Source organism: Lepisosteus oculatus, chromosome 12, assembly GCF_040954835.1.
Source record: "Lepisosteus oculatus isolate fLepOcu1 chromosome 12, fLepOcu1.hap2, whole genome shotgun sequence".
NCBI classification, from domain to species: Eukaryota; Metazoa; Chordata; class Actinopteri; order Semionotiformes; family Lepisosteidae; genus Lepisosteus; species Lepisosteus oculatus.
The window spans coordinates 16,556,383-16,582,999 of record NC_090707.1 but is presented as its reverse complement, the minus strand read 5'-3'; the positions used below and the strand labels follow the sequence as shown (position 1 = coordinate 16,582,999).

At 38.9% G+C, this 26,617-nt stretch overlaps 1 protein-coding gene across 4 annotated transcripts in view; it reads right to left on the bottom strand.

Annotated features, from left to right (window-relative positions):
- itga6a (integrin, alpha 6a) overlaps positions 1-26,120 on the bottom strand; it is a 33,295-nt gene extending 7,175 nt beyond the window's left edge. For 2 of the 4 annotated variants that reach the window (XM_006636506.3, XM_015359008.2), the window contains exons 1-18: positions 25,831-26,120; positions 8,940-9,067; positions 8,005-8,084; positions 7,407-7,668; positions 6,728-6,859; positions 5,557-5,770; positions 5,029-5,222; positions 4,797-4,891; positions 4,138-4,265; positions 3,948-4,046; positions 3,108-3,169; positions 2,853-3,022; positions 2,556-2,690; positions 1,843-1,958; positions 1,302-1,479; positions 1,120-1,203; positions 688-767; positions 258-335 (exon numbers count right to left, since the gene is read on the bottom strand). In XM_006636506.3, the coding sequence (XP_006636569.2) occupies positions 258-335; positions 688-767; positions 1,120-1,203; positions 1,302-1,479; positions 1,843-1,958; positions 2,556-2,690; positions 2,853-3,022; positions 3,108-3,169; positions 3,948-4,046; positions 4,138-4,265; positions 4,797-4,891; positions 5,029-5,222; positions 5,557-5,770; positions 6,728-6,859; positions 7,407-7,668; positions 8,005-8,084; positions 8,940-9,067; positions 25,831-26,012 (2,417 nt within the window). In that variant the 5' untranslated portion in view covers positions 26,013-26,120. Of the gene's footprint in view, positions 1-257; positions 336-687; positions 768-1,119; positions 1,204-1,301; positions 1,480-1,842; positions 1,959-2,555; positions 2,691-2,852; positions 3,023-3,107; positions 3,170-3,947; positions 4,047-4,137; positions 4,266-4,796; positions 4,892-5,028; positions 5,223-5,556; positions 5,771-6,384; positions 6,695-6,727; positions 6,860-7,406; positions 7,669-8,004; positions 8,085-8,939; positions 9,068-25,830 lie in introns of those variants that run through there. The other 2 variants (XM_015359009.2, XM_069196405.1) reach the window with 2 other exon arrangements.
- Positions 26,121-26,617: the final 497 nt, after the last annotated feature.

Sequence of the window (26,617 nt, the reverse complement as noted above, 5' to 3'; positions counted from 1 at the left end):
CATTAAATAGTCCTGTATTGTTCTTTTGTACCATTAAATTTCACTATGCTTCAAAGACTTGCCAGCCAGAATCTGCTAAACTCCAATGCAATGCAGTGGAAATGCAAGATTGAATTGCATTCAATTCACTAGACCACCAAACCTGTTTGTATGGCTGTTTGCGCTCAGCCATACCTGAGTACAAACACTTAAAAGGAGGAATTAGAAGTCAATATAGTTTTAAGAAGTTCATAGAATCGGCGGGGAATGGAGCTTACCCAGAGACTGACAGGAGCAATGCTATTAATACTTTAGCATTTGCTTTTAGTTTAGGCAGGTTCTTCTGTTCACTTGCCCTGCAGGGTAAAGGACAGAATTATGTAATTTTAGTATAGATATAGTATGTCTTGTGTTCTACATCACCTTAACCTGCTCCTACGAAACATAATACTGTCCACACTGATTGTATTTTTTAAAAATAAATTACTGCATAATCGCATAATTCATTGAGGAAATTCCATTAATTCCATTCCAGTGTAGGTGTGAACAAAAAAAAATCTTTCTGGGAAATGGGAAATTTCTTTCTGGGAATCAGAACTTAAGGTAAATTGTATGAAATGTATTTTGCAGTGTCAGTCCAAAGGCTAAAGTCAGCAAAAAAAGTCTACAATAAAAAAACAGAGGAAAGGAGATGATTATACAACTTACGTTTCAAGCTGAAGGTCAATTTCAACTTGTGTGGTGTCCAAAGTAATACCCGAAGTGCTCAGAATTATGTAGAAAGTGACCTGAAAATATTTGCAGCATTTAACACAGAAAGATTAAACTACAGACAGTATATACACAATGCTCTCCCTAACGTAAGCTGCATTTTAACAAACAATGGACATCTCCCATGTACAATTTTAGCATTGCACAGTACAATACAATCATCAATAATATTTCATGTTGCCCCTTTTCCTGAAAATGCTATTCTTGTATTGCTCTCAGATAGTAATCAGGGCTGAAATGCAGAGAATGCTTACAGAAATAGAAGGGAATAAAGTTTCAAGTTTTAAGGTTTGTGTTTACTACATGTGCATTGGGTTTATTATAAATAATCTTGCCCCCCCCAAAAAAAACAATGCCATTAAAACTCACTACTGATTTGCTTTTGAATGGATTTCCCAAGTCACAGTCTGCACGAGATCCATTTTGATTGGCTGTGCAGGTCACTTGCTTGTCCTGTAAGAAAAAAGGCAGTTTTTGCACTGCTGGAAAAGACACGCTCAGCAGCAGGTCGGTTATTACACTGAGCTTCAAGGGTTAAAGACTTCACTCACTGAAGGCGCATTCAGAGTCCGTGCAGCGGAGTAGGACAGCGTGTCAGGAAGCAGGGCCACAAGCTTGGCTTCATAGGCATCATCCCCATCTCTGTCACGTGAAGGCATGTTAGTCACCGTTACCTCCAGAGCAATATCTTCCTGATTACTGAGAGATATCACTGGGACCCCATTCTCCCTGGAAATTAAAAAAGAAACGGATTGTTGTTTTTGCAAGTAGCCTCTTCTGGGCAACACGATCTTCAGGAGTCCCAGGTGAAACGAGATGGTAGTGAGGCAGCGAGCAGGAAACAAGAGAGGACGCGAGCTGCACCCAGCCCAGGCATAACACATCAAATACCACAGTGCAACATTACATATTATACACCACAAGAAATAATGCATGTAAATGAGGTATTTTGCTAACATTAAAGGGAATATCATTAGCATTGTGAATACAACAGAAAATCTTGCATGTGTACCATACCACACTGTATGTCATATACTGTATATACATAACATACTTGTACGCTACAAGAAGATACATCTGGTAAACACTTACACAGGTAGTGGGTGAAATACATCGCGATTATGCTCTCTAGAACAGAATTTATACTTGAAATCCAAGTTACTCTGGCAGATATTATCCGTCCCACAGCCTTCCTTCACAAAGTTAACCTGAAACACAGTAGTTATGTCATTATTTCTGTTTGACATAATTTGTTTCCATTTTAATTTTGCTTAGAAGCCCCGTGAAGATCAAGTTCTTTCTCAAAGACAAAACGGCAGGGTAAGGTGGTGTCAGAAAACGCTCTTCGGTGGTAAACAGATTGTCTGACATCCTGCTTGGACACTGTTTGATAGAAACTTCTACAACACAGCAGCAAATGCAATGATACTGGGTGATGAGTTAAATGAATTAAATGGGAGATGAATTTCTAAACCAGAAGACTGCCACCTTCCAGTCCAGCAACACCTCTTCTAGAAGAAAGCTTCTATTTTCCACAGAGTTGCTAACCTCACCGTCTACACTGGGTGCAAGGGGAAACAGACCATCCAGTGGAAATGCATGCAAACTACACACAGACAGGAACCATGCTAGTGTACTGCTCTCCTTTCCTTAGTATGAATGAAAGGTCTGGATTTAATTTACTGTCATCATTGTGTATATCAAACTTTGATGAAATGCAGCCTGGAGTCTTTTATCACAAACAAGTAGGTTGGTTATCCCATTTGCCTAAAGCAACTCAAATGTAAATAGCTGGAACAACATACCTCTGAACGAGTTGGCAGTTCCGAACTCAAGACAGGAACCAGCTCTGCGAGAGCGCTTTGTCTTTTTCTCCGTTTGGCATTTTTGATTGCGACTGAAACCGCTATTGGAATGCCTCTCAGCTTGTCTGTTGTATCCTTGGGAAAAAAAAGAAGATTTCATCACAAAATTCAAATATGACCAGCGGGAATATTAGAACCTTACTTCAAGTCAGCAAAAGGAAACAGTAATACAGTAGTTAAATTCATTCAACTGGGAGTGGCTCGACGTCACTAAAAAAAGGGTAAAATGGGCTGTACCTGCAGCTTTCCTTCTGCTTGAATACACTTCTTCTGATTCTGCCCTCTTAGCTCTAGAGTTCCACTATACTGGTTGTCAGGATCCGTTGCCTTCCTTTCTGAAAATGATACTCTCGGTTGCAGATTAATTTTTCTTCTGTCTGAATCCGCCTCAAATGTAAAGTCCATAGCTGTCAGGGAAAAAATAACACTGTCATGTTTCCACAGGCAGCTGGTTCAACAAAATCTAACCTATAAAATGAAGAACATACTCACTCAATCGAGGGTTGTAGTCTTTTGGATTTGCTGTATATTCAAAACAGGCTTTAACTGTTAAGCTGAAAGAAAATAAAAAAGGATTGAGTTTGTAACAATACAGAATTTCTCCAATGAAAATGAAGATAAAACCCTTGATATAATTTTCAAAGCTGCGCGATCCAAAAAAAAACGTTTTCCCTCGCTTTTTATTGGTAAATGCAGTGGTTTAAAATGACAAAGCTATTAAAATTTAAAATATGAAAGAGAGAAGTACAAGTCTTTATTACTTAACAATAGCTCAACACAAGTTTCAGATTCAACACTGAACAAAATGCTTGTGCAAAAGATACTGCAGTTGCACGAGTCTAAGCTTTCTAAAATTACATTTTAGTCATTATATTTTATTGTTTACTTTTTCTTCTGCCTGCCTGTAATGTCTTATTGCTGTGCTTGTCTACCACATCATCTTAAAAAGATTAAGACATCATCCTGGTCACACAACATGAGATTTTACTTTGAAACATTTGTAACTGAAAACAGTGTTGTTAAACACAGTCTAATTGGTGCCCTTAATTAAAGTGTGAAAGAAATAAACACTCAAGAGGCTTCTAGATAGTTTTAATCATCCTAAAAACATCTGGCCATTCATTAGGATATTACTATGGATAAAATGCTCACGTAAAGGCAAGAGAATACCCATAATTAACTTGACCATAGTGTTGTATAATTTGATTATTTATTGAAACAGATTATAAATCAGGAACCCTCAGGATTTTCAGTGGTAATAACAGTCTATAAACTAGCTTTTTTCAAAGATAAGAGAGACTGCAGGACTTCCACCGTACTAAAATGTCTTACCAAAAGCCTTTTCCATCAAGACACGGCGCAGGTTTTTTTAGGTCAATGTCCTTAGGCGTTATAGTAATTTCCTTTACAATGTTTACAACCGGCTTTGACCTAAAATTTAGGGAAATTAAGAAAAACTTTGATAACTCATTTTCACTTGAAAAAAGTACATTAGTTATTATCAAAAAATGCATCAAATTACCTGTACACAAATACAGAATCTGAGAGAGAGCCAATGGCAATATCAGGATAGGAATTCCTATCTAAATCCATGTTCCCAGCCAAGGAATATCCAAATAATTTGATATTATGGTCTCTTCCCTCTAGGACCTAAAACCAAAGAAAACCTATATATTACAAAATGTGCATATTTAGAAATGTTCACACAAACCGCCAGTTTTAACGGAGAAGAATGTAAAGAAGAAAAAAAGAGACGTTATCAGAGATGAGAGAACAAAAAATATTTAGTCAGTCTAAAATCCTGCAACAAAAGTTAAAACAATAGTGAAGCACTATTTGTCATTTGTGCTGTGTGCTAATTAAATTCGCCTTTCAGATCAAAAGATTGCTAAGAGTTTACAATTAAGAGAATTTCAGCTTTTGTTTCTGGGTGTTATTTTGGATACATGTTTAGCCATATAAGAAAAATGCCATTTTTGTGTGTTCAGTGTACAGTTGAGCTTAATACAGTATTTAAAAAGGGATGTGCTTGGCACCCCCTTGGTGTAAGTGGAGAAACTATCCTAGGTACCATTATGTAGCAGAAGTATTAGTCACCTAGCAACAGCTCTCTACAGCTGACTGAATGAAAAATACCCAAGAACCACCTCACTACCAAAGTGAGACATTTTGAAAACATACCTGGGCTGGCTTGGTGGTGATACCACTCTTCGATCCGTGGTAAATATAAACCTTCCCTGAACCTGCGTCATCGTAAGGCGCACCAACAGCAATATCTGGGGAAAAGATCCAGCAATTCAGATTATCATGAAAGCTGTGGCTTTTTCCAATATTTCCCCACTTGCAGAGGCTGGTCAGAAAGGACCGAAGTGATGTTTATGCTGAAAGACAAGGACTGGAGATGAAAACCCACCCTGAAACCCATCCAAGTTAATATCTCCGATGTTTTCAACTGCCAGCCCAAACATGGAATCTTTGGTTCCGTTGAGTTGAATGGGTGTGATTTGGTCCCATTTGCCATTCTTGTTGATGTAAACGTACACTGCTCCACCAGTTTCACCATCTTTGACAAAATACTGTGGGGCACCTACAACAATATCTTGCCAGCTAAAAAAACAGAACATCAGGCATTACAAAAAAATAAAAATAAAGCATTGCACAATGAGCATATTCAAACTTCCAGAAAATCCAGGTTGGCTCCTCCAGCTGACATTTCACTAAGAGGTTGACAAAATAAGGAATTCATAATGAGGTTTGCAATAATGGATTCCAAATCTTTATCTTAGTGGACATCACCCTCAAGGTTTGGTATTAATCAGATTATATTATGCATGGCCTTAGCTACATCCTAATTAAAAGAGTGCCAGTGGAACAGAAATACTTGTCAGAATGCAATCAATTCAGTAGCAACCAAGAATAAAAACAGAATCACATAACATACCCATCTGAATTAAGGTCAACCACAGCTACATCGTAGCCAAAGGACGATGCCAAGCCTGGGCCTTCTAGAACAAATTCTTTATTCAGGACCCTAGATTCGGTCCCACCGGTCTTCAGCAAGACAACAGCTCCACTGTGTTTGGCTCTTGGTGCGCCAGACACAATTGTCAGTTGACCCTTTTGGATAAGGTTGTGTCCAGAGTCCAAAGAGAATCCTACAAACGTCAAGAGAAACAAATCAAACTCAATCCTGGGTGTGGCACTAATGTGATGAAATATAAAGATGAGGCCTTAAGAACTATTCTACATAAATAAAACTACACCTAACAAACTAACACCTCCCACCTCCTTAATTGAAATTTAAACAAGTTAGGCTCTTTTTTCAGATGATATTTTCACAACCCCCACAACCCACATCCCCAGATGTAGAGGGATGGATTCAAGACAGTCTATGACTCATGCACAAAATCTTTTCCCTTTAATAGGCAATGAATACATACAGGAAACAAACATACACAAAGTGCAGATCATACATACAGAGGTATTGTGCATGCAACACACCTTGATGGGGATTATATTATAAAAATAATAATTTATAATATTTATAATTTATAATTATAATTATAATCCGCTCTGTTTATTTTAATTGATGGGAATACATCACAAAAAGTGTCAGGCAATGAAACCAATGGATAGCCCATGATAAATAAAGGCATGCAGATCTGCATTCGAATGGAAATTATACACATGGCGATGCTGTGGCACTGAAAACCAGATGTAAAGACAATGGGCTGGAGAGCACAATTTAGTCACTGTAGATGTCACAAACCTAAGTAGCTATTGGCCATCACATCTACAGCTTTTCCCACGTTTACCTGTGAAGGAAGTGACTTATACACAAACTGATCAGGATCAGCAGCAGACAAAGCCGTCATAAAAAGCACACCTGAACACACAAAATAACATTTTTTTTTTCCCTTGAAGATTAAAAAAGGCACAAGGGAGGGAGAACAGTTGTACGTCTTCGACGCACGCATTCAAAAACCCGAAATGGGTCAAAATCAAACTATGCTGGGTAAATCTCCAGGTTCAGTGCACAAACATGCCTGACAATCAGTTTCAAAACCCTGCCCCCTGAAGTCAACCCGCTGCTTTTCATTCATACTACCCACCTAAGTAACTGTTATCTGGTACAGGCACAAGGTTTGCATCAAACTGAGTTTCATCACCGACTTCATATGGGCCATCTTCATATATCCCCAGGTCCACCAGAGTACTGTTCTTTTGCTCTACTCGTACAATCCCTGGAGTGATGGAGGTGACGGATCATGTGTTGAAGATGGCGGTTGGAGAAAACATGAGTTCAAGAAAAAAAAAGTGGATGAGAAGCCCTTAGAAATAAACCTAAATGTGTGGAAAATCAAAAGGAGGTAAATGTGAACTATTCCTTTGAAGATTCAGTATCAATTGATAAGGCAATTTCAAAAGGGAAATGACACTGAAACTGATTAGCTATGCCAAAAAAACAAAAACAAAGGGAAAGATGAAAACGGTCCTTGAAAGATTATGTGCGGTTACTACAATACTGCTCGCAACCTCTAGAGGTCAGCAAAGTCCAACATAAAAAAATGAAATGACAATGAAGTGGTCGTCTTGCTGCACAACATTTTTAAAGGTTGTGATGGTTGATTGATATTGTGTTGATATTAATACTCCGATTTGTACACTTTATGATTTCAAATTCCGATATGGTATACTAACTCAAAACAGGTAAATTTTGGGTGTGATTCTCCTTTCCTTTCTTTCATAACAAGTGTATTCCTGCAGTAAGACATAATGTGGCGCTCCTACCCTTCCAGTTGTAGGCGCCAGGTGCACCAAATACAACATAGTGATAATCCTTTGTGAAGGTCGCGGACAAGCCTTGCTGGCAGGAGCCAAATCTCTCGTGGCCTCGTGTTCGGCCCTCACAGAACTTCCAGTTGCCCCCGTCCTCCTCTGAACCTTCATTGATTTGGAGGTTTTCACTCAGAACGTAGCAGCGGCCAGTAATGTCGCGGGACTCCTGCGCCGAGCCCACAAACATTCGCCTCTGATACCGATGAGCACAGGTCTAGAAATACAGGTCCGTCAAATTACGTCAGTGTTCACCCTCCGCTCGAAGCTATTTTTTTTACTGAATATCTGGCACTGTAACTTAAAATAGCTATTTTAATCTGGAGTTCGCATTGATAGGTACAGACAGTATAGTAGGCAAGCTTTAATTTGACAAAATATTAGTGACAATTACTTCACTAAGATAAAATGCTTTAGTGTCAAAAAGGCTGCCTAAACAGTAGACTAGGATGAAACTACCTTCGCCAACCAGGGCCTCCTATTTCATCTGATACAGTGAAACATGATACAGTGTGACCATCTTTTGAGCCTACAGGGTCTCGACAGGACTCACCACAATCTTGCCTCCTGGTCCCTGACTTTGGACTGTCACCCCCATCCACTGGTTTTCCTTGCTTTCACTTGATAAATCAGCTACAGGTACAGGTTTCGCAGAAGATTTAAGAAAAAGAAGCAAAAAGTCACACGTGACTCACTGTAAACTCTAGTGCATGCAGACTTGCAGGTGAAATGTGCACGCTCACAATTCATAGCAAATTATTACAGCTTGAATACAAGTCTAGCTTGTAATAACAATCTGTTCTAACACAAGACAGTAACAAAATCGATACAACACAGAAGACAAAACAATCTCGATAAGTGAATGACTCTTTTGTGTCATAAGAAAATAGGATCTTTCTGAGACTCAAAGAGTTTATTCCAGACATAATAACAACATAATTGCTGACTATAAAAGCATGACACCGTTCAGAGGTGAATGTTCTGTAGCTGACTGTTAAAAGTTTTTAGCTGGTTCAAGAGAAGAGAAGAGAAGGGACCTTCCAAAACACTTTTATAAGTATCCAAAGGACAAAACGAATCTCCCAAACTGACTGGAATTGTCTCCAGCGTGTGAGGCACCAGGGAAGAACAGTGCAATTTAAGCTTCCCTTCATTTAACACAGTGCCATTCATTGACTGTAAGGGGAAAGGCTCACAATATTGGAGTCAAACAGCTGTAACCAAGTATGGTTTTGTCACAGTTCCAACTGTAGGACCTTCCATTGATTAAAAAGTCAATAAGGCAGGGAGCCTGTTACAGTCTGGGCTAATCACAAGCAGTGGTCTGATAAACTGCAACTTCTTCTTTCAGACACGCCCTACTTTATGTGCCAATAACCATCTCTGCAAATAGGGTGTCCACTTCTCTGATTCAATTCTATGATCTTACAGGCATGCTTTATTGCAATATCTTTTCAACTCTCCTAAAAAAGCCCAGGAAACACTTACCTTCATTGTCAAACTCAATACGTTTACAGTCGCCCAGCTGTGGCGAAATCTCACAGCTGTACAAGCCTCCTGTTACGTTGGCTTTCTGATTTTTCAAAGCTTTGGCCCGAGGAGATCCGACAAGCAATCTGCAAAAATAAAACAGAGGAACCATAACATCAATCTGATAACAGGGAAAAAACAATCTGTTAAAGACAACAGGGAGAACTAAAGTAAGGCAGGAGATTTGTCTGATGTATATTTTGCTTCATATGTATGAGGAATGTACTTGTCCGTCCATTGTTTTTATTTTAGAGAACAGATAAAACCATTTTAAATACAGATGACATTACACAACAATCCTTTTATAATACACATTTACTAATACACATCACACATCAAAATGTAGTCTATTCTTATCTGTTCTCTTAATATTTTACAATTATTTTACTTCTTACCAAACTATATACATTTCAAATAAGGAAGATACACATGTTTGTAATGATTTATGAAGAGGGAATAAACTATGTAGATACACATACTTAATTCTAGTTTCAGTTATTCTGTATCTCAACAAATTCGGACTTTAAAGGCTTTATGTACTTAACCTACTTAATAAAATTCATATATTAATTCAATCCAAGCATTAATTGTTGGTAAATCCAGGAGAAGCCACCATCTATCTGTTTTCTAACAGCATTATCCAATACTGGGAGGTGGGAGAGCTAGAGCCTATCCCAGCAAGCAACAGGTTCAAGGCAGGATATGCCCTGGATGGGACCAGTCCACATCAGAGCACATTCTGTATGGACACAAACACAAACACACACACTCTCACTTCAGGGCCAGTTTTCCCAGAAGCCAATTAACCTATCAGCATGTTTCCGGACTGTGGGAGGAAAGCCACACAAACATGGGGAGAACATACAAACTCCCAGGAATTGAACCACAAGAGCCATTGCTGCAAAAGCAATATTATTACTCATTAAATTCAGATGTGCTCTGTTAAGAATTAGAGACTGGGTATGATAGTGGGTTGTTTCATAAATTACTAATCAACACAAAAGAGCTACCTGAAGCAATTGTGAGGAATTTGGTGGCGCCACCTATCGAATATACTGTAGATGCCTATTAAGAACAAGAAAAAATCGTTCCCTGCTTTCTTTAATATGGGTATTAAAACACAAAACCTGAGGTGTGATATTAGACTAGTGACATTTTATACAAATACCTTATCCCTTTTTAAATTTAGCAATAGTCAATTTAATTGAGGAAAGAATACTGCTTAGTACTGGATACTATGAAGAACAAATGCCATTCTTAAAAGCAGGGTATCGTAAATAAACAGAAATATCCACATCTTACCCAAGGAGGACCAGATCAAATAAATCTGAAATGATCTTCTGAAAACACATACTGTAGCTGACACAAAGACTGCGACAGCTTGTTGTTCCCCTTTAAGTCCAGACAACAGCTATTTAAGTTATAAATTCAAACTGTGAGCAAGAAAACATAACACACAAGGGTAACTTCCTAGTGGTTTGAAGGAGAAGCAAATTAAGCATTTGCTATACAGATGAGTTGTCTTGATCCAACTCCAAGTATTATCCAAGTATTATTAGATAATGTATGTGTGTGTGTACTGAAAAAGTATTCAGATACGCACAGAGAATTCATACAACGTACACAAAGTACCCTCACAAGTTTAAACAATGAAGTTTAAAAATGAAGCTATTGATGAACTTGTTGAAAGCTTAATTAATTGTGTATTCTGTGTATTATTTACAGGGCTGTCTTGTCAGATGACTTTAACATGAATCATTGCAAGTTCAAAAGCCTTGCATAACCTTATCGAGGAATAAAGAATGAAACACTTTTGCTCTGTGCGAAAACTAAATGGAATTTTACTGCAAATTAAACTGTTTGCCTGCTCTACCCATTAACAAGGGCCCATTTAAGGATGCCAGTGGAATCATTCTAGTCATGTTTTCTCAGTGGCTTCTTCATGGGCTCCTCTGAAGCAAACAAAAACATTTAATAGGTACCAGGCCTACTGGGAACTTAATTAAATGCTAGGGCATTTAATATTCATTTTTTATAGTCATTTCTAAATACGTATACTTACATAATTTCTTTGGAATCACTTAATGATAGTTATTCAAATTGCATGTCTACTTAATATGATATCATTGAAGTCATTTGATTCTGTAAAATAACAGAGTATCCTCAGAAAACCTTTATGTTTACTAAAAACTCTTATCCTCACCAGGTTACTATAAGTTTACTATATCCTCACCAGGACAGAGGATGCTATAATTTCTTGGAAAACAGAAGGCCCAGAACATTAGGTTTAACATGAGAAAATGCCACAGTACAATCTGTACCTTTCAATACCATAAACTTAGGTTGCATTACACATGTGCAAGTAAACATGACCTCTCTCTGTTTTTCAAAATATGAGATCATTCAACTGAAAAAGAAAACCTTGCAGCTTCTGTTGTGAAGCTGTGAGGTATCAATAATTTATATATTGTGCCTGCCACGTGCAGACAAAGGCATTTATTTATGATGTACAAAATACACTTAGGCAGACGGTACTGGCGGCACTCAAAAGAATAGATAGGTGGACACAGTACATGAAAAACAAAAACATAAACATGAATGGGTTTTTCTATTAAAGGAGGCAGTTGTCTTGCAGAACTAAATTATTGGTCAGATGACAAACTGCATTGAAAAAAACTCAGTTACTACATTTTCCCCAAAGAAACTATGGAAAGTAAAAGATTGGACTGTTTTATTACTATTGTTTTACTTTGTTACATACTCTTGAGACATCCTTGGGGTTATAATTTATATTTAACGTTTGTGGCATACTGATCTTGGAGAGCTGTGGATTGACTAGTCGGAGGGGCCATCGTGGTGTAGAATTTTGAACACTGATAGCTGAAACAGCTTCAATGCTCCGATTAAGGTTTTGCGGCCAAAACGTAGACTGTGTACGTCTTACTTAATTTCTACTTAGTTATGTTTGGAGGATTTTCTCTTTCAGGCCTCACAATAGTGACATTTATTGAAATACTGAGGACAAAAGTTGTGCATTTTGTTCAATTACTCAGCCCCGAAAACATTCCTAAGAAAAATAGATGCCATTGTGCAAGACCTGCACGAGTTCTTTAGAATACAAGGTCCTTATCTCAGGTTACGTTCGGCTGCTTCAGCGATATCATTCATTCTGACCCACTGAAGAATTTCGCCACTCAAGCATTTTCCTTTGGCAGGCCCTGCATACAGTTACCACGTGCTGCCCTTCAGAAGCCTGAGGAGACACTGCTGCAATGTTGCGCTGCTGTTTGACTAAGCATTTGGCTGAAAATGAATTTTTGACATGCAAGATAGGTCCCCTAGGTCAAAAATTCCAGTGCAACCTGCAGCCTGTTGGACTCAACCACCTCTTCAATTGCTGACAATCGCTGGGAAAATAGACGATGGAAGCTTTGCAGATCCATTTGTGCTATAAAACTCCCAAACCTCTATAAAATAAAAACATTCTTCTGTGTTTAAGATATTTTGTCTGTTGATTATCAGTAAATCTGATTCTCTAAGTATTTAACATAACTTAGATTTTAGGAAATTAAATGTTTAAGAAAATCTAATTAATATGCATCTGTGTGACTGTGTGGAGTACCAATGCTGGTAGGATCTCTGTATTACTTTTCAGTGCAGATTTAAATCTTACTTCTCTTTGTTTGCAGGTGATAGCAACTGATTCTGATATCTGAATGATGTCTTCAGATAGCTTCTCTAGCTTCTCTGTTATAATAATTTAAGAAAACATCATAAGATGTACATTCTATAAAACCAGATAGAAATTAGCTGAAAATTTCTATTACAGTCTCATTGTAAGAACCTTAAAGGCACAAATGGAAAATAAGACCAACATTTTTTCCTTCTAATTAGTTGAAAACTGATCAGGCCCCTGCATGTTATATACTGTATGGGGTTCTTTATAAGCAGTACTGAAGTACTTGTACTGCAGTCATGGAAATAATGCACACAATGTGGAGATCATGGGCGTAGTATGCTGATTAATGCTGTAATCACTGCAGACAATTTGACAGCTTCTAACCTTTAGTGTGTTCTCAGGATATGAATATGATTAAGAACACATAAGATAAAGCAAACATATCATGTAGGATGACCACTAGTGTTACACAAACCACTGACCACCTACAAGAGCTACATTGAAAGACAGCAGCAGCTCCCTGCAAGCGATGTACAGTTGAATAACTTAACAACCTACACAAAGGCAATTATATAGTATTAAATGATACCCTGAAATAAATAAATGAAGGTGGAATATTGCTGAGACCACTTTTGTATGACTCTACTCGCACCCCCAACCAGCAAAATAAACTTCATGTTAAATGTTGCCGTTTCCATGTGGACCTTTTGTCCAGATCAAGTGTCAGAGGTCTCAACGCAAGAGCTGCTCCACACAGAAGGCAACTCCATGTAAATAGATAGATACTTTATTGATCCCGTGAGGGAAATTGCAGAATCACATGCAGGTATTATACAGTGACCGAGTCTTTTCGGTTCAGCATTCCGATACCGGTTTTTGTACTGGACTGATTTTGAACCGCTTTCTGCCAAAATGAGCAAGGCCAGAAGCTGTCAAGATCGTAAACCCCTCCTCTTAAGGACTCTCCAGCCCTTCCTTGTTCAGTACTCATTCCCTGCACCTGCCTCCTGTTCCTGCCCCCTGTCCTATAAAAGCCAGGTGCTCACTCTGTTCCGGGCTCTGCATTGGTTCCTGTACCAGGTGAGTCCGGGACCTGGAGCGCCTGGTCCCGTCAAGTTTTTAAGTTCCTGTTCCTGCCGGTTCCGACCCGGTTCCAGTTTTAATTCTGTTTGTCTTGGATGGACCACCCGGCTCTGGACTTTTGCCTTCCCTCGGATTCCCCATTGGACTCAGTTTTGGACTGTTTGCCTCGGTCACACCTTCCCCGAACACCAGCGCGCCATGGACACGCCCCCTGTTTTCATTCCCGTCTCCCGCATGCTTTTTTCCCCGCGTTTTCCTCACTCTACCCCGGATTGTGTCATCTGCATAGGGTCCGGAAAGAACACTTCGTGACACAAGCGTGACTCTTGCAAAAAAGCAAAGCACAGTCAGAGGTCTAACAGAGTGCTGCCAGTTTGATGAATGTGCACACTTCAAGCACAAGGTGCTCAGAATATTATAATATGCAAAATCAGAGCATGGGCTGTGAACTTGGACTGTACTAGATGTTACTGTGGAACTCGTGGTTCACCGTCCTCTGAAAGGCGGTTTGCATTCTTTGAAAAAACTACAACATGCTCCACAGCAATACAGCTACGTTACTAAGTCAGCCACCTTTAAAAGCATCCTGTTATTCTAGACCATTTCTTTCACGTCCTTTATTTATAATCCCTTGCATTTGTAGAGCGATTTTCATCCCATATGAACTCAAGCACTTGACCCTAAGGAGCAGACCCACATCACCTACTACTGAAGTGGAGCACCCACCTGGGTGGCACACAGCAGCAAATCTGTTCTGTTCTAGTACCCCCACAGCACAGGAAATCAGTGGGGATTCACCAATTTAAATATGGGGAAATATAGGCAGGCCAGATTGTACCAAGCCATTGATTGCTAAGGGATCTTCAATAACCAAGGTACGATGTCAGTTTAATGTCTCATCTGATTGACTGCACATCCTACAGTGCTCCCTGTTATCCTACTCAGACATCAGTGTGGAGCTGAATTCCAGGAGGGAACAGTGCTACCTACTGATCCACCAGCGTCTGGTTGCCACAGGACTGACCAGGCTTAACCTTAGCTTATGAGATCTGTAAAGATCAGGTGGTAACTGCAGGTATATTTATTGAGAGGTAAAAATATCGTGGACACTTTCCATAAAACATACGTAAGTGGCAGACAAGCAAAGCATTGCTGGACAGCTGCCACACAACTTTCACATTTCCTATTATTGGAGCCAAAAGCTTGCAATAACATTCCAGAGAACAAAATACGAAACGGAAAAAAATCAAACCAGAAACACTTGAACACAATTTAATATAATGGAAAGCTTCACTCTGGAAGACATGCATAGCATAGATAATTACAGTGACCATTTGGCCAATAATGAAACCTACTGTATGTACAAAAGGTGACAATTCCCTGTTGTTCTTAAGATGAATCTCATGACGTAGAAAACAACTGGTTTATTTAGATGAAGTTAGATAACCCCGCTGGAGCCTCCAATAATGCAAGTTACTGCAAGTTGTTCTCAAAGAAGTTGCAGAAACAAAGAAACTAGTTGAAGGAATTAAGAAATACTCCCTAAAGGGAGGCAAACGGTAAATAAAAAATACGTGATATATTTGATAAGATATCCTTATCAAAGTGGTTGAAAAAACAATCTGCACTGAAAACACTGTGGGCAGAGTGTTTTTTAATGGGTTTTTTCGGTAAAACATAATATTGCCATGTTTAATTGAGAAAGAACATGTTTATGTACCACAGCCTTTAAAAATCTAGTTTCTCAATCAATGTTTTATGCATATTCATTTGCAACCATCTTGGTCTTGTACAGTAAGTACATGTAGCCATTTTATACTCTTTTATGTACAGACAAAAGTTAGGGAACTCCATTTACTACAGCGCTAGTATATACATGATGAAAAATAGTACAATTCCCACTACTTTTCTTGCCTTTTTTGCAGTTAAAATAAAAAACAATACCCACCAAACTCAGCCATCACACGGAAAAGCCTAAATTAGGCTATAACATATAAAAAAACTATTGCAAGTACAGTAAATAAAAATAGGAGCTCGAATCATGTCATGGCCAGTGTCTAAGAACCGCACTGTGGCGTTGACAGGATTTTATCCTTTATATGAAACAGATTGAAATATGAGACATGACTGAACATGAGACATGACTGAGACATGTACCTTACACTGTAAGGTTCATAGCTAGAATTCTGAAATAAGATTATCTACCGTTTGGATTCAAGACAATTCACGCCTCGATCGGATTAGAAAATCTAAAACCATCAGAGATCACAGCTGCTCTTACCCCCCACTCCGTCAATAAAGACTTTCAATGATGCAGCACTCTAAGCACACCTTGTTCCTAAAGCCTAAAAAATTCAATGGCATTTCAATGGCCTGAATAATGCAAAGAGCCCTCTGGATCGAGGATAAATGGACAGAGATCCACAGGGAAGTTGGAGAATACCCAGCCATTGTGGAGACGGGAGAGTTCTTCGAAGAAACTGCGCTCAAATACATGATGAAACCCATCGCTCAGCTGTAGATCTGCTATTGATCCCCAGGCACGTGCTGAGAGAACCTTTCATTTAGCAAATGAGGACTCCTCAGAGGACAGAAATCATAAAACGCCACAAGAACAATCCCGGACCAAAATGCAAATCGATGTGTACGGCCTTTCAGAATAACTGGATTACAGCATTCACTGTGTATTCCAAAATTACAGTGATACACATGTACAGTATATTCATATACGTATTCTTAAGAGTTCATTCCTGGATCTTACAATTACTGCTAACACAAGTATAAAATTACTTGGCAGAAAATAATACATTACCAATATTTTGTATTAGTAATAATAATAATAATAAGAAGAAGAAGAAGAAGAAGAATTGGAATATAAAGAACAAGAATCGTATGGTCACTAAAATAAAAGACCTAGATATACTTCATCACACTTGGATTTGAAGCTTCTCTTTTTTTTAAATTATGTGTCCACGACCCCAAAAAAACTAGACGGTTTCAAAGTTAAGTCATGAACAGTGTACTTAAAAAATGTAGTACGGTGCATATCAGAGACTATCTTCATCTCAACATCCCCCGCGGGTTACTCCAAGGATGTCTGCAGAATTTAGCAAGTTCCTGAGGGATAACATTGTTGTTTACATGCAACAGTTCAGCTTTCAGATTCAAGAGTCTGCAGGACATTTGAAAACAGGGTTTCCATTATTTAGAAAATTAAATGTGCCATTTCAGCTGAAAGCTAGGCGCTCTTGATCTGCTTCACAGTTTAACTTTATTCAGGCATCATAACTGGGCTCTGTGTGCGCGTAATTGCAAATATCCAAAATATTTCATGAAGGTACCTTCATCAGAATCTTCAAGGGGTAAGATCTTAAACGTCAAGGTAATAGGAGATGAATAGTGCATTAAAGCCACAGAATTTTTTAATCTCTGAAATAAATCTTTTAAAGCAATTTTCTTTGCAATTATATGAAGGAGGTTTTTCAGCAGACAGATCACAATGCAGCGCAGTACTGGATAGAATCGTATTTAGGGGAGGGGGCTGATTTCAGAGAAAGGACTCCCCCATAAAGCCAATGAGAATCAACTCTAAATTCCAGGCTTGACTCAACCTGACTAATTATTAGATAAGGAAGCATAAGATCAGAGGAATGTTTCACTGAAGAACAGGAACTCAGACGTACACTCACCAATTACTATATAAGCAGTTTATTCCAAGACATTAGCCTCAACTCTCATAAGTTAATTTTCTTAGAATGCCCACACATATCAAAGTCCAGTTCTCAGGAAAGGCTTGCAGGAATCATATGTGTACTTTGCTCTGCAAAATCTGAAGAGTTCACAAATGGCATGCACTGCACTTGTAGCCCAACAATCCAAGAAGCCAAGCTTTATATTGGTACAATGAGGGAAAATATGATCTTTTTGGAAATTATGGAAGAGTCCATTTGTTCAAGTGACAATTTCATCTCCTAATATAAAAACTGGCTTCTACTGCTCAGAGCGAAATGTCATCTGACTAATCAAATTCAGATGCTATCTCATTTGTTTTTCCAGTATGAAACTCTGCTTAAAAATCTTTTTTTTTCCCGCAGTAACAAAACAACTAGCAAACCAATACATTGAAAGATGGTCATTTGTACGATGTAATAAACATCACTCATATCGTTCATATGATTCATCTACATTTAATATGTTTAATCAAATCAGGTAACCCATAAGTGTCATTTCCTGAGCTGTGAGACAAACTGGTTTCCTTAACAAGTCAACAGAAGTTCAAGAACAGCATCTTCTGATGTTGTGCGCAGCTAAGACATCTGCGATTTTCTCAATAAATCATCCACCTTTGCCTAACTGCCTACAGAGCTCTCTAGAAAATTACAACTTGCTAAACAAAAAAATAAAACGCCAGATGTAAACCAACTGGTGAATGACAGCAACGGGTAAACTAATTTGCGCTAATTTCATAAAATCATAACGCCTGCAACTGGCAAGGAGAAAATACCATTACAGGTTCACAGGGAATATTTTTCAGTAGATCTTGAGCAGCAATAGTCTAGCCGATGTGCGCAAGTTACATGGTTTAAATTACCGGGTAGCTTGTACTGAATTAGAGCCCTTATGGAAGTTGGCTGTGAACCGTACTTCCAGATGTGGTCCTTTTCCCAACAGCTGTGTGTTCAGAGCCCAGAGAACACCTACAGCTGTTTTAACTTTGTCAGCTTACAAAACCAAGGCTCTCTTATTGGTCTGTGGTTGGTAAGCCACCAGGCCATTCCACTAAGAAATCAAATCCAAAGGTTTGAGGAAAATGAATTTCCTCACTGTGATACTATAGAAGCAGTGTATCTGGGGTTGTATCATGGCTCTTGGACTGCTATACCCCAGGTTAAGCAAACTTTATACCATGCTCTTGCAGAATAATTTGCAGAAAACAAAGGACTTGTCCGTTACCCACACTGTCTTGGATGCAAACACAAAGGTTACATACAGTATGAAGGTCCTGAGCTGTAAAAACATCAGGTGCACACTTTGATGCCACACACAATTGATACCTGTGATGACCTTTTACCAGAGGTACTGTAGTTAGGTCACTATCTGGCCAAAGTCAGACTGTCATTACAGCAGCTGTCAAATAGTTGGGTGATAGAGTTAGTCAGATCCTACACAAAGGTAACTAAGGGCCACCGCCTGGAGAAGGTCTTTGATGACTACAGCACACGTAAGGTGGCAGTTCTTCTTGGCTGGGCATGAATCTAAACATACTGCTTGTGAACATGGAAAATTGGACCATGTTTTCATCAATGGCCTCTTGAATGCTGCCTGTTACAACACTAGTCTACAAACACAGCCTCCTAACACTCTGACATCATTTCGATCGCAAAACCAAAATGACCATAATGTGAGAAAGAGAAAAATAAGAATATAGCATCGGATCTATAATACTGTACGTCACAGAGTCATGGCTAGAGTTACCTGTGTGAGCATCTAGACATGAAACCTACAAATTCAGAGCAGTTGAAAAACACGCTCCTCCATATATGATAAAACCTGGACCAATGCATTAGAAACTGACTGACACTGCGACTAATCACTTCCAACCATTATACACATGCTAACACACCTAAAATCTAGTACAAATAGATGAGCTGTGAAACCAATATGGTTCTGCCAATATTTCATGACTGCTTAGATGTTTCAATAATGTTTCAACTTTTATTGCCCAAAAAATAGGTACATGTGAAGATTCCCTCACACTCAGGCTTCAGCTTTATTTTTGGTTTCTAAGCTAAAGTACACAGACAAACTTACTTGACAATAAATTCACAGTAACGACAGATAATTTAACAATTCAACATCATGTAGCCTGTTCAGAGTTTACAATCTAAGGCGAGAAGAACATCATGTAGGCTAGCAGGCTCAGCAGACGTCTTCACCGTCTTTCTGCTCAGGAAACTGAATCAATGAAAGGAAGGAAACTGAAGCGATGAGAGCTACAGCTATTCTGACACACAAAGAAAACACAATGACATAGTACCATGGGCCTCAAGACTGGTAAAACAATCAGCATTATCAGTTACGGATCTCACATTTATCATTACAGGAATTACTTCTGCATTTTCACTCTCACAGAGCGCTCTCCAAATCTAAAAAAAAACCCCAGTCAGTTCAGTAAGATGTTTCGGAAAATGCTAAAAACACATTTCCTTTGCTGTGAGCTGATGTAAGTGAACATCAGAGCACACTATGTGTGCTCTCTGCTGAATGTGTCGCCCACTGTACTACTGTACTATCGGAATTCAAGTTAAGGGAAACTCTGTTGAAACGCACCTGTAGAACATATGGCATCTAACACAAAGCTGCCTTAGACTTCCAACACAGTATTTTATGGTTCTCTTTAAAACCTCATTTTTTAACATGGCTTTTGGAATGCATCAAGTCTTGCATAGGTTAGAAGGTAGAGGTTATTTTGTTCTTAATCACACAAAGTATATAAAACTCCTAACAAACATTTTGTGGGTTTGTAGGAAGTGTCTAACAATGCTGTGACCAATTCACGAGACATAATCTGGAACTGTCCTGAGACCTGAGTTTCATTATCAGCCTCTTCTTCATCATCACATGCACCCAAACAATACCTCACTACATCTTTCCCAACCACCTGACCAGTGTCCTGGTTAACCTGGAGCCACTCTGACACTCCAGAGAAAAGAAATGGATTCAGCAGTCCCAATATTTAATTAGTCATTTGGACTGCACCCCACAAAGAATGACATTGGTAATTTCAGTACTGTCTCTTTTAAGACGCAAGGCAGTTAAAAAATCAGGAGGGGTATTCAACGTTTTCTGCTCCATTAAGTTATCACTTGGTAATTGCTGTAGTGCAGCTATATGGAACTAAAAGAAAGACAATGCCATTTTTTAAACATAAAAAGGATGTTGAGGTACTGCATCCCTTTGATATAACCAGGAAATTTCACATGCCAGCAAAAATCCCTGCTTTGTGAGACAGTGATTTAATGCTTTAGTTTTAGACATCTTGGTTCCATCTTTTAAGTTCTTTAGCCTTCTTAAGATGCATTGCAGTGAACATAAAAGATTCCACAGCATACCTGGGAAACAACAGACATTCTCCCCATACGTTTCACATTATAGCAGTGATAGAAACCATGATCCAAGCAACCCTCTGGCAATGCTACCTGACATAGTTTCTCAAATCAAAGGAAAGAAAAAAAATGTAATGCGTGGCCATTCCACTCTCAAAGACTTAGCACATCAATAGCACTTGTGATTTGTCTGGTTTCTGTTCCTTAAACATATTACATGATTCTCAATTCAACCTGCCCAATACTGTATCTTTCACTCTTGCTCCACAAATTCAAGTCATCCCACAAACAATACAACCCAGTAAAAGGAACCACTTATTTTTAAACAAAGATATTGTGAATTGTGTCAATTGCATAGTTCTAATATTTGTCAAGTTATCCGGAGCCTAGTTACATGAAAACATTGCAGGACCTCCTGAAGCTAGCACTAATGAATGTTGAATGTAATATGTTAACTATTAAGCAGATCAGAAACTAAAAAGCCTCAGGAGTTCCCTTTCTAAAAATCAAGAGGTGACGTCCGAAGATGTGAGTTGGTGCTATCAGGACAGGGACGTGTATTTAGGCTCCAAAATGACAGGCACATATTTCAACTTTGGTGCCTCACAGCACTGGGGTGGGCCCTTGGTTCAATTCCTCCTGTGTGGAGTGTGTATGCTCTCCCCGTGTTTGCATGGGTTTCCTCCCACAGTCCAAAGACATACTGGTAAGCTTATTGGCAACTGGGGAAATTGGCTCTGGTGTGGTGAGTGTGTGTTTGTGTCTCTGTGCCCTGCAATGCACTGGTGTCCTTTCAGGCTGCATTTTGATTTGTGCCCAGCACCCCTGCGACCTTGTACTGGATAAAGTCGTTTAGAAATCAGAGGGGATGCAACGATTTATCATTTTAACTTGGCCTACAGAATGCAAAGTTTGGGAGAATGATCAAATCACGTGAAATCACGTGGTGACCCTAACCAGTAAGCAAAGGTATTTAACATTACGCAGATGGGTGTATATAAACCCTAAACCTTGTTGGTCTAATAATTCCTCAGTCTACAGATCAGAGGGAAAAATGTACATTAGTAGGTACAGTGGATTGACTGCAACAATAACAGAAGACATGCTAAAATACAGCTCTCAGAGTGCAAGAAAATGTGCTTGGAACAGGAAAGCAAAAAAAACATTGTGTCATTGGTTATTTACCACAGCTTGCCTCATCTAACCCTTTCTGGGTTAAATAAACTGATATGATATAAGATACTGTATGTGATATCTGGAAGGAATTCAGCAAAGCACAAATAAATTGCCATGTATATTTCAGACTTCAGTTACCATCTGTAACAATTTGTCAAACATTTTCACTCAGCTGGTACAGAGATACCGCACAAAGCAACAATTAGCCTACAAATGTAGACTTCACTTTGTTCGCGGGCCAAAGGAGAGTTTAATATCTAAAATTGCTGGAAGCCATTTGAGGTCAATGTCCTAGCAGGAGATTTTGATTAGGGTTGGCATGGTGTTTACAAGCTTGACCAAACATGACTCAGGAAAAAAAACACTCAAAAATGAAATGCTTTATAAGAAATAGTATTAGGCAATCTTGATCCTAGCAGAGATCAGAATGCTAGTACTAAGCAGGTACTTTAGGCATGTTAGAATTGGCAGCCTCCGGTTTCAAAATTTCTGCTCCTGTAACTTTAATAATCTTCCTCTCTCTCCAAGATAGGTCTTGGCATGCATCAAGCACTTCCCCTCCTTTGCTTAGAGTAACCTGCAAAGAACAGACCTGCAAGCCATGTTTTTTTGAAAGCTGGCTTCCAATCCAATTACAGCACTGCGCTGCCTTGCTTTAGGGTGTGTCTAAGGATATGAATCACAGTTTATACAAAGCCAACACCCATCTGTACAATATGTAAAAATGTTCAGGACGGAATGTCATTATAGGGGACTCAATAAAATTCCAACTCAGATTTATTATGCAAAACACTGGAATTAACAGCATGCTGTTCTCGCTGCTAATGAGGAGGGGAACAAGAAAGCTTATACATAATACACCAGAGGCCTTTTTTATCTAAAGCCCTTTTGTTAAGGAACAAAGAATATATCACATTTTCTGACAGGACAGCTAATCTGCTATGGAAAACCAAGTTAACAGGCAGGAGCAGCCATTCCAGGTTTCAATCAATCTGCAATTTTTTTCTTTAATAAACATATGGAAATTACAGTGTTGCAAAACTGTAGGTAAATCATTAAGCACAACATTCAGCTTCCAGACTGCAAAACTGAAAAATGCCATGTCCATTTTTCTCTTTCATTGTTACTTCAAAAAAAAAATCTGGGCATTTATGTAAAACAATTTAGTCCTTTCTTTAAAAAGAACAGAATAATGTAATTGCTCAGTCATTTTCTACTTATGCAAACAGGGCGTGCTATCTTCTGTGTTAACCATCTGTGTATCCGTATACACGTTTTATATTTCGTATTATTCAGCTGATTATATTTAAACTTTTAACCAAACATTTCGTTTTTTTAAAGATCTAAAGTCAAATGCTCAACACGTTAGGTGAAAGGCAGAATTTTCTTTCATGAAACAGACAAGATGTGAAAAAAACATATTCACCAAATGCCACTATAAATTTCCCCCTTTAAAAAATGTTTCATATTTGAATATGTCTAGACTTCCAGTTGCGTGTGTAATATATAGACCTCCGTCTGAACAAACGTCTTACAGAATTCATTTTTTTACTCATAACAGATTTTGAACCATCCAGCTGTCTGCAAGATTATAGCCTACAGTCTGTGCTGCCGGGAGGGTCTTCTCCTCCCAGTCTTGCACAGCAACATTTCACTCCTGAAATATCTCATCATCTACACCACAACTGCCGTGTTTCAGTTACAGCTACAACCCCGTTTACATTTCGAGTCAAAGAGTTTCCTCTAAAAGAACAACATGAAAGGTACAAGGAAGGTTAACACCACATAGCGAAAATCTTGAAAAGGGCGAGCAGGCTGAAAAAAAGGCGCGGTGTAGTAGCCCTCCACGTTATCTTGTGAAATTCAAATCATTGCTGGCGAGACCATCGTGGAGACAAAACATTATGAATGTAACAAGTGTTTTGGTTTAAATCTATATTAAGCGGTTGCATACTAATGAAGGTGCTCTGCAGTTGTAAAGCTAGAGCCTGTATAGAGCACGCATTAAGACTTTGCGACGTGAACAAAATATTTAAAGTCATAAAACTGAGATTTCAACGGTATATGTCCAGACCACACATCACAGGAGCGGCCATGCCCTGATGTGCTGATCGCCATACTGTACAGTATGTACTTGCTCTTGCAACAACAGGGCTAATAAATAAAGGCACGGGTCAAGGACATAAAAAAACATGGCCATAAAAAAAGTAAAAAGGTCGAAGGATTCTGCGGCTTCAACTGTGCCACGGTGAAAGTGCCCATTTAAATGCATAGCTTTAAATTGCACTTGTGTGCCAGCTCTAACATCCTCTAAGCAGCCCGGCGAAGACTGCGGACTATTAACACAGCTAGGCATTTCTGACACCTGCCCAAATAGCACTGTGTACACAGATGTTAACGGCCCAGCAGGTGTTAACTGTAAACCACTTTCCTCAAACGCAGTGGAAAACCAAGACGATGAATCTTCATCCATTCTCTTAACAAAATGGTCAGCCGTAGGAGTGTGGAATAAGAGAAGAAATGCATCAGAGGTCAGAGTTGTATTGCCGTCTGTTATCTTTGAAACTGTTTTTTTGGTGATAACCTCACTTTTTTTGAGCTGGTCGCAAAACAGGAACCAATGCACCTTTGTCCTGTCGAAGCTCAAGTTCTGTGCCACGACGTTTAGCATCTAGACAAAAAAGGCCCCATTCTTGACCAAGAAGGAACCCTAATAATAGTTCTACCAAAAAAATAGAATCTGTTTATTGTAAATATGATGCGCAATTAATCATTTTCAAAACAAAATCTACACCGAGAAAGTTATTTTGTCTTAAACCTCGTCCGTTTTTAGTTATATTAGGAATTAAACTCTGGCGATGGGTACAAGGGTTCCTACTACAGAAACACTTCATCAGTTGCGACCTCCACTAATTCTGCATGTCTGTAGCTCAACTTACGACCGCACCTCTAAGTGGGGTTAAAAACACCCGCTTACATCTCAATTTAATTGCAGTGAATAAATACGCGAAAGATTTCTGCAGTGAAACAGCACATTTAAAGCGATGTTTTCTCGGCTTTGTTAACTTGCTGCGGAGTCCCTGTCAAAGGCCACGCGGACACAATAGCGGACCCCCTGCACCCCCACCGCCGCCGCAGCTCCGAATACCAAAGCATCGTCACTCTTCTGTTGTTTTTTTTTACAAGAAATTCAAATGTTCTTAAATTCCTCCGCTTTTAGCGTGCGCTCTTCCGATAAGCACTGCAGTTTAGTTCAGGAGTTTTACATACAGTACTCTTAAATTTCAGTAAAATTAATCTGAACAATTATATTGGCTTCTTAAGAGCAACTTTAATGTTTAAAATAAACCAGAACAACTCCTGCATGGTTTGACAAACTACTGGAAGGTTAACCTCAGGAAATCAATCAACGCAATCATTAACTGAACACAAATCGCCTTTTTACATCGTCCACGTCTATTAAAATAAACGTACAGTACGCGTCTCAAAACCTACGGATCTGCGTTATAATTAAATACATACATATATATATATATTAACCTGAAACACCCTGTTCTACAAATCAGTACCACCCGTAAAGTAACAGAGGAATTGCACATCCCTCTGTACTAAAGAACCTGCCGCCTCATATAGAACAAGTGTCAACCTGTACTTCACCAAGTCAGCAAATCTCAAAACGTTGATCACACAAACGCCGTATTTTAACAATTATACGGAAAGTTGTGTTCTCTTTTTGTATTTAAAAAAGAAACACATTTAACAGATGCACCTAAAAAAAAAAAGAAACACAAAACACAAAACTTACATTCTTTTCTCAGCAGGGTGTAACTGCCTATGCAAGGCGAGGGAAAAGCCAAACAAGCTACCGGGTTCTCCGTTCCTCCTCAAGACATTGACTGTATCAAGGTTGAAAGCTGAAACGTGCGTCCTTTTCAGAAGACAAATAAGCGAAAAGGAAATAAAAAAAGACGTTGCCGAAAACGCCATTGCCCGGTGTACTTATGTCTCTTCCCTTATCCTCCGTTCCCAGTTCCCTGCGCTTGAGCAGAAACTCTCGAGTTCCAGAGAGTGAATGTTGCCCTTGTTCTCTTGGGGCTTAGGTTTTTAACGAACAGCACCGCGCCCCTCCTCTCTTACCCCCGCCCCGTTACACTCCGTACCTACCTAACACAGCCTTGGGCACAGGAGTCTCTTCACCTTACCTGCTCAAAGGCGTTTTAACCTTGAGTAATTCCCATGCATGATTTGAATGCAGGGTTATACCATCGATGCCACTGTGTGAACTATGTATCCTAAGGCCATGCACACCTTTGTGTGGTCACAGTGTCACCCTCATTAAATTTCTTTATAGCAGCAGCTGTTCTTTAGATCAGACACTGTGCTTTTTGCGGTTATTTTAAAGAGCGTTCAATGATTGTATTGATTATAATAAAAATTATGGAAATTTGTTACCGCTATAATATGCAACAATTCCACATGGTTTGAAAAAGCTACACCGCTTTTTGCTGCTTTTAATACTTTTTCTTTCTTGAGAAAACCAGAAATTCTGATACACTTTGTCCTGTTGTGCATTTTGGTATTAAATATATCAT